General features: G+C 41.8%; 1 protein-coding gene across 1 annotated transcript; it reads right to left on the bottom strand.

Moving 5' to 3' along the window:
* Positions 1-9,319: 9,319 nt before the first annotated feature.
* LOC103721816 (pentatricopeptide repeat-containing protein At2g15690, mitochondrial) lies at positions 9,320-11,265 on the bottom strand. The gene has a single exon (XM_008812162.6). The coding sequence runs from the start codon at positions 11,088-11,090 to the stop codon at positions 9,609-9,611; it is 1,482 nt and encodes a 493-aa protein (XP_008810384.2). The 5' UTR covers positions 11,091-11,265; the 3' UTR covers positions 9,320-9,608.
* Between the last annotated feature and the right edge of the window lie 623 nt (positions 11,266-11,888).

The raw sequence follows: 11,888 nt of genomic DNA, 5'->3' as shown, positions 1-11,888 counted from the left end.
GGGGAGGTGGTATGACTAAAATCTGAACCATCCAAAGATGTTGGTATAATTCATCATCTCTATCTTTGATCGTCCAAATGGTAAAGCATCTGAACACTCTCTCTTTTAGAGAGCAGTTTTGAACCAGAGGACTTGTGGGATGTGTGTGACAGATCTGAGCCACAGAAATGGGATGCAGGTAGCTGTGGTCCTGTGCAAGGTCACTGATCTGTGCAGTGTATCTGATGATCATACGTCTCTATCTGTGATCAGATGGTCCAGAAGCGTACACTTGGGTGCCTGTCTAGGGTAGAAGGAGGTTTGCGCCCATGGTGGCTATCATGCTCTAAATCCATTATTCAGGTCGGTCACGTGATACGGCCGCGCACTCCCTATGATATCATCCTAGAAAATATGCTAGGCTTGAAATTTTATCACAACCTTAAAATCTTTGAATAAAAATTATCTTATTTTATAACAAGTAACAAACTTGTATAGAAATACTTAAATTATTCATCCAACAGGAACAATGATGCTCTATATCTATTCATTTCCTTCCCCTTCGATCTCAACTATAGCCAAGCAACCATGACCAAGTATTGCACAACTTGCAACTCTGAAAAAAAATGTAAGGAAAGATATGAGCCTTTTCAACCTAGTAAAAATTTTGAACCGCTACACCATAAGTAATAAAAAAATAATCAAATGAACAATAGCAAGTAAACTGAATACCATATCAATTCTCAGAAAGCTAATACAAGTAACATGCTCATAAGTCCTCATTGTCATCTTATCAACAAAATACATATATATACATATACATATTTCTTATATCATATCATCCATTTCTCACTAATTTGATTTCCAAGTTTTATAGCAATATTTTATCGGCTTTAGCCTGATCAAGTTCATGTCTAAGTCTAAGACTGACAAAATCCTACATACTATCCCATGCATAAACTCATGGAGGTTATCCCCCATGTAAGCCTGTGGAGTCTATCTCATGCATAAGCTCATGGAGATTATCTCATGATGAGGTTGGTTCAAATCATATCTTATCCATTTGATTTACAAGTTATACTTGTCAAATCAATTTCCACTTGCACAGTGCATTTCTTTGCTTCTCAACCCACCATAGAAGATCCGAGGGATAACAGCCTTTCGCAGCCCCCAACGGCAACAACAGTGGCGGTGAGAGCCTCAAGCGACAAGTCGTAGCCGGCGGCGGTCGGCAAACCAAAAGAAAAGGAGGGAACAGGGATAGCCCATTCCAGTGGTTGGATATCCAGCACGATGGGGGAAGTTAGGGTCTTCTTCTCCACCTCCAACGATCGGTCAACAAGGACAATTGGCCTGGCCTCTTCAGGCCGGCCCATTAGGCCGAAAAAGGGTTGGGCAATTACAGTGGCCGGTGGAAGAAAAGCTGGGATCATGAGAAAAAGGCAGGCAGCGAGTGAATCATAACCGTCGGTTTGTCGTGATGGTAAACGTTGGACTCTGGCTCGGGTATCAGGGGCCCCTGGCCGCTATCAGCGCCTCAGGTGCGCACTCAATTGCCTGTGCCTCTGTACGGCAAGATCTGCCGAGTTTGCGACTAAGCGTGTGCTACATGTACAGCATGGGCCTATGAGGCTAAAAAGACGGCCTGATAACATCGTATTTATTGGCCTCGAAAAGAGAGAAAAAAGTATCATGTTTCTGGAAACGCCTTTCCCATCTTTATTCTTCTTCTTGTTTTTTTTAATATATAAATAGTGCATTCAATGTCGCAAGAAATTAGGATACTAAGATCAAGCACGCTACTAAACTTACGCGTTTTGTATAAAATTTTATAAAAAAATATATATATTAAAGTATTAATATTACTTATTGAAGCATTACTTTAAATATCTTACAATATATTATTATAAAAAATATTAACTTATAGAATTTTAAAATGCCTGTCAATTTTTTCCGGCTCATTTATATATCTTTAACAAGACTGCATTTGCATACCTGTAGTTTTATAATTAATGGTTTTTTTAATAAAATTAAACTTATTTGGCTTTTTCAGAATTTTTGGCGTGGTTTGTTGCATATTCATATACTTCATAATAGGTTATCGTATTAAATTACAACATATACTTATTTTTATGTGTTTTTTAGAGGAAAAAAACGATTCCCCAATCCGTTTCACATATCTTCCACTCGTTTCCTTCTGCGCACTACACGCCACCAATTCCCGCCCACAACGGAAGTAGACGTTGGGAGGGGCAGGGCTATTCTCGTAAATTAGTGAATAGACGATGGCTTTTAGTCAAACAGCTTTCCATATTTTGAACTGGCTTGGAGGGCGGTGACGCGAAAGCACCTGGTGGGGGCTTCCACCAACCCGCACGTCCAATCGCCGTTAACCTCCTCCAGCCAGCTCAACGGCGGAGATCCAAACGTCCGTCCCCACTCTCCGTTATCTCTCTCCGTCATCGCCAGCTGGGCCACGGACCACGCTATCTCGAGCCGATGGTCCGGCTCCACCACTCCACCAACGGTTCCCGTCTGACATAACGGCTGGCGTTTTTTTTTTTTTTTTTTTTTTGCTAATGCGGATGAATCATACCCGACGGGTACGGATACACCCAATAAAGTCAAAAAATAGGATACCTCGGAGTGCCAAAGGCAGCTCCCCATCTCCAGACCACAAAGTGCCTCCGGAATGACTAGTACATACGCAGCCACCCAATTTGCCGCACCATTGGCTTCACGGTAAATATGTTTGGCCTGAACGGCCCCTCCACCTCTAACCATAAACCAAATGTCTCGGAGCAAGGGATGGTCGCTACCGCCATCCCGAGGTCCCCCCAACGGCTGGCGTTTCTCGGACCACGACAGAGCCGTTGTGGACGGCCCCGTGCCACGTCACGAGCCCCCCCCCCCCCCCCCCCCCCCCCCCCCCCTCTCGAAAACGGCGAGGGCCAACGGCGACGTCGGATGCCTGACGTCGTCTCCTGCCTTTGGCGTCACCGGCGGATCGTGTCCAGGACTCGAGCCTTCCAAACCCAAAGGCTTCGAGATGCTCCACGTCAAGAGACCTGTTAATAGAATACAGCAGTACATGAGAACAACATTAATTAATGCTTCATGTTAATAGAATATTAATTAATGCGTCGTCGGATGGATTTTACTGTTTTATTACTTAAAAACAAAATATGTCCATACCAAACTTTATAATACCAAATATACCATATCATATCAGTACTTATTAATATTATGACATTGATATAGAATTTAATATCGAGACAGTAAATTTTATTTAAAAAATTATATATTTATTAGCTAATTAGATAGATAATCTTTACAAGAAACCAGAAATTTTTTTACTAGATAGCAGCTTTGCGTGCATCATTTTTGGGGCAGCGGAATCCGAGACAGTGTTGCTGTAAACACCGTGACAGTAACCAAGGATGAAAGTTTTGTTTCCATTTCCCAATGCCATTCATAAAGGATCAACCTGCCGGCAGATTTTATGGCCCCTCTCCTTATTTAATAGTTTCCGGCCGAAGGTTCAGCCTTGTTGCAACGGGACGACGGAATGGTTACGTTTTCCCGACGGGTGGTGGGGCGGCACGGATTTCAATGTATTTGATTTATTATTAAAGTGCATGCAACTTGAACAAGTTGAACCTGGCGAGTCCCTTGCCATGTTGAACGGAGATGTACCTTGAAACTAATACCCCTGTCGAAATTCGGACATGACAATCAAAATTTGATTTGGTTCATCGAATTCGTGCACGCACCATGGTCAGGTTGTATCGGCACGTTCGCTTTTTATTATTATTATTTTTAAATAGATTTTTTATATAATATATGTACGAATATATTTAATAAAATAAAAAAATACTAACTCGCGGAGTGTATATGGCAACTCTTCCTTTCCAGTCCAGATGATATACCCTGAGTAGTGGGCCGTATAGGCAGCTACCCAGTCGGCCGCCCCGTTGGCTTCTTTGAATACATGTTTGGCTTAAAAGGCCACCCATTCCTCATCATTATTACCATGTTCCGGATCAAGGGGTGGTCCATGCTCTCACCTTTCGGCCTTCCGAATCCATCCGATAACCGTGGCCGAGTCGTCCTTTGAATGATCGAAATAGCCTGCAACACCAGCCGCGCATGTTGAAGACCAACCCAAGCAACTCGCAACTTTGCCTCCGGAATCGACGTAATCGACGTATCAAACAACTGGCAACCACCGGACATTGATGTATGCCGTTGGAAATTTATTAAAGATCTAACAAAAATGTAATTGCGCAACCATATACATAATGCGGCTGGTTATACGCAACGCAATACATCGTTTTAGATGCATGTTATTGCTGCAAATTCTACCGTTTTTTGTCATGTTACAAGCTTTATTCCGAACACACAATGGACCAAGCTGTCTCATGTATTCCAAGAAGTTTGGTGCTCGATGAATTCTTGTATGATAAGTGGGACTCACATGCGACCGTGCAGGCATTATAAATGCCAGTAAATGCGAGCTCGAACGACCATCAATGGGTTCAACAAACAGAGCCAGAATTGACATCCGAGTTAGGTTACCATTGAATGAATGCATCGGATCCCTGATATTAATAACATTCTATCTAATCCCCCATGGGCCCCATCACCGGGTACGAATCATATGCTGAGATTAATAGGGCTGTAAGCGTTTGCAGGTCACAAGTATTATTGAGGAAGCACATTTTGAATATGAGCAAATGATCCATTTGCTGCTACTCCACACTCATTTGGAGATCCTCGTTTCTCAGATAAATGCTGGAGAGTAAAACAGTGAAGGATCCATTGCGTTACTTGAATCACCTGGAGAGCCCCATTCAATCGGAGCTCGCCAAGTGGATGTCTTTACTTAGACCATGTAGACATGCCATAAAGCGATGGAAGTGGATTTCTGCTGGTCCAAGCGAGATCCCTTAAGGCATCGACCATGTGCAAGATAATGAAATCATGAAATTCGTAGCTGTCGATTTCAGATATGACCAGGTGCAAATAGCATTCGAATGTACAACTTATCAATCTCCATGGCATACATTTGAGAGTCTAAAACAAACTCACTAAAAAAAAACTTTTTTTAATTTAAATAATAAAAAAATTTAATAAGTGTAAAATACTTTAAAATTTTATTTAAAAATAATTCGTCTAACTTTTTGAGATACAAAATTACTAATTAAACTTTTATACTCAAAATCTATTAAAATACTATTTTCAATCGATAATATAGCTAATCCATTTAAGTTCGGCGCACTCACCTTCTAACTCAACTTTTATCCTTCCCTTTGCAACCTTTCCAATAATGTGCAAGAAAGTCACTCACCATCTAACTCAACTTTCAAACTTAGTCATGCTACTCTTCCTGCTCAACTAGGTAGACCCTGCCAACTTTAAAATTCTCATATATTCCTAGTTATCTTAAAGGGACGAAAAGATGGGCAGATAGCTTGATTTGTCGTGAGTAATTGGTAGTGAGAAAGGTGATTGGTTCTCTCCAAACAGGGGGGCATTGGCTGTGAGGTTACATCCTGGAAAGGTGATGAACTAATAGACCCTTTGAAGCAAATGATCATTGATATGTGGTTAGAGCTATTTGTGTTTGATTATTTATGGGATTAATTATCATCATTAGATAGGCAGCTCAAAAAAAAAAAAAGAAAAAAGAAATCATCTGCCAAAGAGAAAACAGGGAAAAGATCGAGCTAAGATTGGCGCCGGAGACGACTCTTGTTTGTTGGGCCTCAGAAAAATGGCTTGGGCCAGACTTGATGTCGGAGGCATAAAGTGGGAAGAGAAGTATTTGGGCTGCACATCGGCAAGTGAGTTCAAGTCCCAGGAAATAAACTTTATGATCGACTGAGGTGGGTGATCTGATCATGTGTGATGTTTTCATCATGCATCATCGCCGAACACTTGAACCAAGTGAGGATAGGTACGGTGACGGTCACCCGCTCATCCTAGAGATCCGAAGATTTGTTTAGGAGATAGGTGATTTTCAGGCAGCACATGTGTACCGAAAGGCAAACAGAACAGCTGACTGGATCACCTCCTACGTCGCTCGGCACTTCGAAAAGTTTTTTTGGATATCTATAGTTGACATTTCTACTTTTTTGTACTCTTTACTTTCTTTGGATTTGGCTGGATGTACTCAAGCTAGAGCTATATGAATTGCCGTTTTCAAAGAAGAAGAAGAAGAAGAAGGTAGGGAGAAACAGAGAATCAACTAAAAGATCCAGGATAGCATGAAAGGAAAAGGAGATTGTTACCTTACGGTGAACTACTTACAGCGCGGGAACAAAAAGCCTTGCAGCCAATAGTTATGGTTAAATTTGCCTCAGCAGTCCGACTTCTTGAAATCAGAAGGATTTTAGAGCTCTACAACCGAGTGTGTAGCCCTGCAGGTTACAGGTAACAAATTCTCTTGAAAAGAGTCAGCAATGTCTTCGGCAGAAACTAGAATAGTTGGAAGTCATCGTCTGCATGTTGCAGTGCACAGAGCATAACCTGTTTTGCCTGTTGGACATGAGATACATGATCAGCTAAAATTTGGAAAGTGATAAAGTGGAATCCAAATAAATTTTTGTTGCGATGGGGCTTGAAGATTCCAGAGTCTAGAGGACCTCACCACCATGATCTTCTCCACTCTCTTCAAGTATATTCCCTGCAATGGTTTATCTTGTTAGATGTTTTTCTGGTTCAGAAACAAAGCTCAGATACCCCCAAAATTCTTGGCTATGACACTCATTTAATAGTAACCTTACCCTCTAATGGCCGCTTGGTACTGTTCCGATCTAAAAAAAATCTCAAGCTTACTCGCCACTCCCATGCTACTCCAATCTCTCAAATTCCAGTTTCTTCACTCAATCTCTAAGCTCCCTCACAAGACTATAGCCCATATGAGACAACCACTTGATACATGTCCTTTGGGTCATTTAACCTCCAACCTTCCATAAACCCACTACTTAAATTCTATGAAATTTGCATCTGCCATTTGACAACTTACAGATGAGATATGTGATTTTACAACTTTTGACAAGATAGTTGCAGGCCCTTATCAGTTAAAAACATCCTTCCTTCTCATATAAGCTTCACAGTCTCATATAAGCTTCTACCAATTTTGGAGTTTCCTTCGTAAAAGCTTCTTTTCTTCAGAAGTTAAACATCACCTCAAAAATACATCTTTCACTCGAGCCTTATATGATGTTTTCTTTGTTCTTGGCTCTCCGCACCAAATCTCATGGCAGCTTTCTGCTAGCCTTGGAATCAAACCACATAAAAGACCTTGTTTTAGATGATGACTATATCCATATGCCTATAACAAAACCCAAAGCAACTGGAACCCTTCTAGAAAAACTGCCATAGTCCATTAAGACTAGGGACCTGCATACATTGGATAACATGACTTTGTGCTGTGATAGGATGGGATTTCTAGGCTTAAAAAGTGTTTCCATCGAGAGAGTTGTGTTGGTAGTCTAGATGAGAGGTTATAAAGTGGTGACAAGAACGCAGGATAAAGAATAAGAGACATCTTCTAGACTTAAGAGACCGACAAATTAAGATTTTAAGAGAGGAAAAAAAGGGACGGGATTAAGGCCAATTTACATATTTCTAGAAGGAAAACTGATAAAGCTGGAAGAAGAATTCAAAGACAAATAGATTCTTGGAGGCAACAAGGATTTGTCTAACGTTTATAGATAACCAATTTTTCAGTGGGTAGTTTGCTGCTTATGTGGGCCAGTATGATTACATATATCACAGATTTGTGCGAGCATGAGGTAATGTTACAGCAAAGAGAGAGAAGTGGCAAGGAAGAACAAACAGTATAAAATCTGAGAAAAGGTAAGAGCCAGATCTTAGGTAAAAAAGATATCTGTATTCCAACCCAGACCTCTCTGCGTGCTGCAGGGGTTGGCATACCACTAATGAGGAAAGACCAGTAGACTTTAAAGAATGTAAAAGAGATTACCTTGTATCCCTCAAACCTCTCCCAAGCTAACAGAATAAAAATAAGGTAAAAAAATTATCTTCCAAAATCATCAAAACAAGTCTTAAAAGAAGATTTCATTTGATCACCTAGGGTTCCCCTGAGAAATTATATAAAATTTTAAATAAATTATTATTTTCAATTGAAAATTCTTTGCCCACGAACATTCAAACTTGCAAATAGATGTGGCCGTGAGGAAAAGCTGCCGAGTGCTGGGTGATTGGGCCAAGCATGCCCGGGGTGCAAGTGATGAATAATTGCCACACCAGCATTTAAGCAGGTGTGCATGAGCAGAGCTCATCTTCCAAATAACTATAGAACTTTTGGGTTTATTCTGAACTCTTCATTAGAAATGTGAACAATGCAGAAAAATCCCCCTGCAGTTGGCTGCATCAAACTTACGAGAAATCATAGAAAGGCTTCTCTAGATTATTAGCTCCTCAACCTAACCTAATCCTGAATGCAAGTATAGTCCCAAACAACTAGAGTTCTTTTATGTGATGCAATCATGCATACTTTAAACTCTAAAAGAACCAATTCCCCATAATGTTCAACTCTTCGGGAAACATGGTCAGGTTAAATACTCACGGCTTTTCACTGCCCTTTTCTTAGATATGTCTCAAGGTATCCATCATCGATATATCACCTTCATGACACCAATGAAGTTCTTCCTCTCATTCTCCTATACTCTTCTCCTTTACTGTCCTCACCAATGCCCACAATAAGGGATTTGAATCAGATCTGTGAATCTTTTGACTAGTCCTAAAATTCCTATGAGAAAAAGCAGCATCCCCATTTACCACACTTCCTTAAATCATTTAATCTCCTTTAGGTTCCTCACTAATAAAAATCAAGAATGAAGTTTCTCTCTGTGATTTGCATCATCAACCATGCATGGTTACGATCCATCTCCACAAACTAGAGGCAAATGAAACAGCAAAATCTACTTACATACCATAACCACCTACCTATCCACCAAACATAATTCTCTTACTCTTCTTAGGTCATACCTGCTAGAACTCCAATTTTCCCAACTCATAACTATCTGATACTATATTCTGAATGCCAGAAAAAGTTATAGGGAAGGTAACAAATGACAAATACAATACTGATAAAAGAGTTCAATTTAAGAAGGGAATCCATGAAAAGCTTCAAAATGAAAAGAAGGAAATAAAATGGAATAAAAAACAATCCACATTGAGGGGCTACCATTTTTCTAATACCTTTGGAACGAATTATAAGGAGAATATGCTTAATCCAACAAAGAACAATTGATAGCTGTAGTAAAGAAAATATCCAAGAGCCCTTATCTAGCATGGTTTCATCAGATAGGAAATACGACTATTATATTATACAAGGGCAAGACAATATTAAATAGTTATTGTTTTCACATTCAATTCAATAAGCAAGTACCTTTAAACCTATCAGTACGAAAATAGAATTTCAGTACAAGCGATCTACAACCAAATGCAGCGAACAATAACCGCAAATTCATCTTCTAATGATGATCAAATGGTTACCCTTAGCACTGCAAGAAACATGGCATCTATTTAAGCATTAAGTTGGCAAATCCAAGGAAGGAAGGTTCATTCCCATACTCTTCAAGGAGGTAGCAACTTCACCAGTAATCTCCACAGGAGCACTTTCCATCCTTGAAGTGATGGAACCGCTTGTTGTCCCTAACAATAAGTTCCCTCCCAACAATCTTTGACATGATCTTAATCGCATTGTGGCAGTCACCGCATATTCTAAGGTTCTTAATGATCCTAAGTGGTGTCCTTGCAGGTGTGCTGATTAGCCCATAAGCAATTGCCAACCTCTCGCTGTGGTAAAGCAAAGCCTGTTCCTTGGCCTCCTGATCGATATCATGAAGCACATATCTCGTGTCTGGCACATAGACTTGCTCCTTCACTGGCTTCTTCTCAATCTTCGGAGGCAAACGGTACTCCCCCAACTTGTTCCTTCCATCGAGCATGTTGATACCAGGCCTTCTCTTAGCTGGCGGTGTGGGGATCTTTTCAGGGTTCACCTTGGATGGATCTATAGAAATCAAAAGCTCCTCAACCTGGTCCTCAAGATCAACATCCCCCTGTGTTCGGGCTAAATTCTTCAGTGCCTCCCAAATGGCTGCTGGTGGATCAAAAGGCAACTTATCAATGAATTCTACTGCCTCATTGAGGTGTCCTGACTTCCCAAGCACTTCAATTATCCCAATGTAGTGCTCAATTCCAGGGGCAATCCCATACTCTTTATGCATGGAATCGAAATGTATGAATCCCTCCTCAACTGCTTCAGCACTAGCACAAGCAGCCAAGACCACAAGAAAGGTCCGGCTATCAGGGCGCACCCCCACTCTCCTCATCTGTTCGAACATCTGCAATCCATCATCACCCTGCGCATTTGATGCATAACCATCAATCATTAGATGCCACGAGTCCATATTCCGGTCAGGCATTCCGTCGAACACTCGACGGGCATCGTTCATGCTCCCGCACTTTGCGTACATCTCCAGCAGCTTGTTATTGATCTGAAGGTCAGCACGGAAGGGGGATCGGATGAAGAACTCGTGGATCTTCTTCAGTTCTTCAAGAAGCTTTGGGTCGGAGCAGGAGGCGACAAGGGCGAAGAAGGTCGGGGGGTCGGGGCGGACGCCCTGGCTCAAGAACTCGACGGCCTCCTTGACCTTCCCCTCTCTACAGAGGGCCATGAGATCGATCGGACCTGGAGGAGGGGCGGCGGCGGGAGCAGCCGGAGGCGGCGGGCCGTTGACGGGGGGGCGGCCGTAGTCCATGGGAGGGCGATTATCGACGGGGAGACGGTGGTTGAATGGGGGCCGCTCGTGGTTCTGAGGGGGCCAATGGCCAGGTTTAGGGCTGCGGTCGTGGGGGAAGGCACGGGGGTCGGAAGGCGGCGGCCGCTGGAAGTTAGGGGCAGCTGATGAGGTGGACAGGCATCGGGCAGCGAGGGCTCGCGAGGGGAAAGGAGAGAGCTTTAAGGTTTTGAGGAGGACAGGATAGGAGAGGAGGGGGAGGCGGACCTTGGAGAGGGTGACGGCGAGCATGGAGTTACCGGCACGATGGATGGCGACGAAGGAGGCCATGGGAGAAGAGGGAAGAACCCTAGCGAGTTTCAGAGACACCCTAGGGTCTGGATCTTTCTCGGGCCGTCGGGCGTATTCGGATTGAAGGGGATGGAGGAGGGGTTTGGGTTTTGGGTAGGGGTTTCTGAGATACTTGAGGGGTATGAAGCCACAGCTGGTTATCAGATCATAGCCGTCCACTTCTTAGCCCTATGGTAATCTCCCTGATATTGATTGCTGTTATGCGCTCTGGCGGCATTTGATCCTGGAGTTGGACGCATGTCGGTAATCGGCAAGCTGTGCACCGAGTCTATCTAATGTCATGCGCTCAAGGTCCACCACAACTTTTGGAAAAACGTACCTTTTTTTTTTTGTAGAGAGGAATATGAATTCGGATCATCTTGTTTTTATTTTTCTTCCATGTCCATTTTTTCCCCTTTTTTCCCTTCTTAACCAATATTACACGTGCACAACAATATGAAAAATGAACGAGGTATTAAGAGTATGTTGGTTGTACGGAAAATTATGAAAAAGAAAAGGAGTAATATTTTTCAAAAAAAAAACCGTTAAATCTATTTTTGTATTGTTTTATACTTTTTCACCATCCAAACATCTTAAAAATTCAATTTTTTTTCAAATTTTTTAGTTTTGCGAAACCTTTTTCAAGAAACCAGACATAACCCAAATCAAGGCGTCAAAATATCAGCAAAAACTAACAACTATCATCATTTCAAACAATCAGTTGTAATATTTAAAACTGAAGAAAGAATTTAGAATATTTTGACTAATACATTGACATCATAGTCTTTTTGTTCAGGA

Source organism: Phoenix dactylifera, chromosome 1 (assembly GCF_051530095.1).
Source record: "Phoenix dactylifera cultivar Ajwa chromosome 1, Ajwa_hap1_PhDact_Kaust_v1.1, whole genome shotgun sequence".
Taxonomy (NCBI): Eukaryota; Viridiplantae; Streptophyta; class Magnoliopsida; order Arecales; family Arecaceae; genus Phoenix; species Phoenix dactylifera.
This window is presented reverse-complemented; position numbering and strand designations above follow the sequence as displayed.